General features: G+C 37.7%; 1 protein-coding gene across 1 annotated transcript; it reads right to left on the reverse strand.

Moving 5' to 3' along the window:
- Positions 1 to 615: 615 nt before the first annotated feature.
- Positions 616 to 1,620, reverse strand: LOC110039077. The gene is made up of 2 exons (XM_020744026.1): positions 1,081 to 1,620; positions 616 to 1,026 (listed from the first exon to the last, which is right to left on the reverse strand). The coding sequence occupies exons 1-2, from the start codon at positions 1,618 to 1,620 to the stop codon at positions 616 to 618; spliced, it is 951 nt and encodes a 316-aa protein (XP_020599685.1).
- Between the last annotated feature and the right edge of the window lie 270 nt (positions 1,621 to 1,890).

A 1,890-nucleotide genomic window follows, 5' to 3' on the forward strand; every position in this document is an offset into this window, starting at 1 on the left:
TCCTTGTTTAAGACCGCTAATTGTTTTGAAAAACCCATATGCTTTCCCATTTATGAAAACAGAATTGGCATTAGCCTCTAGCCATTTTTTAATGGTCTGGAAGAACTCCTTAGAGAATCCTCTTGCCTCCAAACATTCCATAATGAAATCCCAGTTTACCATATCATATGACTTCTCTAAATCAAGCTTATAGATCACATTGCCTCCTCTGCAAGGTCTCTCCAAGTCCTATAACAGTTCTTGAGCTAATAAAAGTTGGTCCCCTATACTTCTCCCTTTCACAAATGCGGCTTGATTTATGCTAATCAGCTAAGGTAGGACCGGCTAAAGTCTGCTCACCAGAATTTTACTTACAATCTTACTGATTACATTGGTAAGACTCAGAGTTCTGAACTGACTCCAGCAATTTTTAATAGAAGTCTTAGGAATGAAAACAATAGAGGAAGAACTGAAATAGTTAGGGAGAGAGTGTCCTTTAAAAAAATGTTGAATAGCTTGAATTACCTCCACCTTAATTACTCCCAAGGATTTTTTGTAGAAGTCTGCAGTGAAGCCTTCAGGGCCAGCTGATTTACTACTATCTATGGACTGTAAAACTCTTTGAATCTCCTTCTCCTAAGGTATGTCTGTCATATTTAAGTGGGTTGTGTACTGACTGCTTTCAGAAAACAAAGTTTTCTCTATGTGGTCTCTATCAGTTTTGTGCTCATTCATGAGGTTTTGGCAGTATAAGACAACACTTTTAGCAATCTCCTCCTCCTTCCCGAGCCAAGTACCATTTTGATCTTTAATGCAATGAATAGTGTTGCACTTTCTCTGGTAATTAATGCAGGCATGGTAAAATTTTGTATTTCTATCCCCTTCAGTAAATTTAGTCTTGGCAGCTTTTTGCTTTAGGAACTGGTCTTGCCAGTTTAGAGCAGTTAGAACTCTCTCATTAGCCTCTAAAAGAGCAATTTCATCAGTATTACCTTTGTTGTGCTCCACCTCCAGATCAAGCAACTCCTTTTCAACCTTTTCCACAATCTTCAGCAAATCCCCAAAAGTATTTCAACACCACTGTTTGAGAGCTTTTCCCACCTTTTTCTGCTTTTGCCATAAGCGGATGAAGGGGTCAGGGTGTGAATCATTCTTCCAATTATCTTTTATAATTTGCAAGAAATCCTTATGTTGTGACCAAACATTCAAGTACCTAAAAGTACTCTTCTGACAGCTGCTATTAGGGCCAATGGTGATCACCAAAGGCCTGTGATCAGATCCAGCAAGGCTTAAATGATTGATATTAGTCTGCAAGAAGTTTTGAATCCAGTGGTCATTAGCAAAGACTCTATCTAGTCTTTCCCACATATTCTTCCTTCTCCAGGTGAAGGCAGGGCCACTAAATCCAAGGTCAAATAAACCAGTTTTTTGAATGTTGTCATTAAAATTAGATATAGCGACAGGATTGGGAGTTCTGCCCCCCCTTCCTTTTAGCAAGAGATAAAATCCAATTAAAATCCCCTCACATAATCCAAGCTTTGTCAATGGAGTCTTGGATGTTTTGACGTGTCTCCCACAGCTCAATTCTTGCAGTTTTGGAACCTCCTGCATAAACAAAAGAAGCAAATCCATCCATGCCATCAGTACTAATGCTCATATGCAAAATTTGATGGTGATTAACTAAAATAGAGCACTTATATATATATACATATAGATATAAATTAAATGTCTTTTTCAAGCGAGTGACGGGATTTCGATTCCGATAATCGACAACTTCCAACGGGCAACTCCTCAATTTTTTAGTGCCAACAAAAATATAGTCCACTGTAATCAATATATAAATATTTCCGAATGAAGGTATAAATGGTCCCATAAAATCCAATTCTCATGCATCAAAAATTTCAATTTCTA

The sequence above is a fragment of the Phalaenopsis equestris genome, unplaced genomic scaffold (genome assembly GCF_001263595.1).
Source record: "Phalaenopsis equestris unplaced genomic scaffold, ASM126359v1 Scaffold235088, whole genome shotgun sequence".
NCBI classification, from domain to species: Eukaryota; Viridiplantae; Streptophyta; class Magnoliopsida; order Asparagales; family Orchidaceae; genus Phalaenopsis; species Phalaenopsis equestris.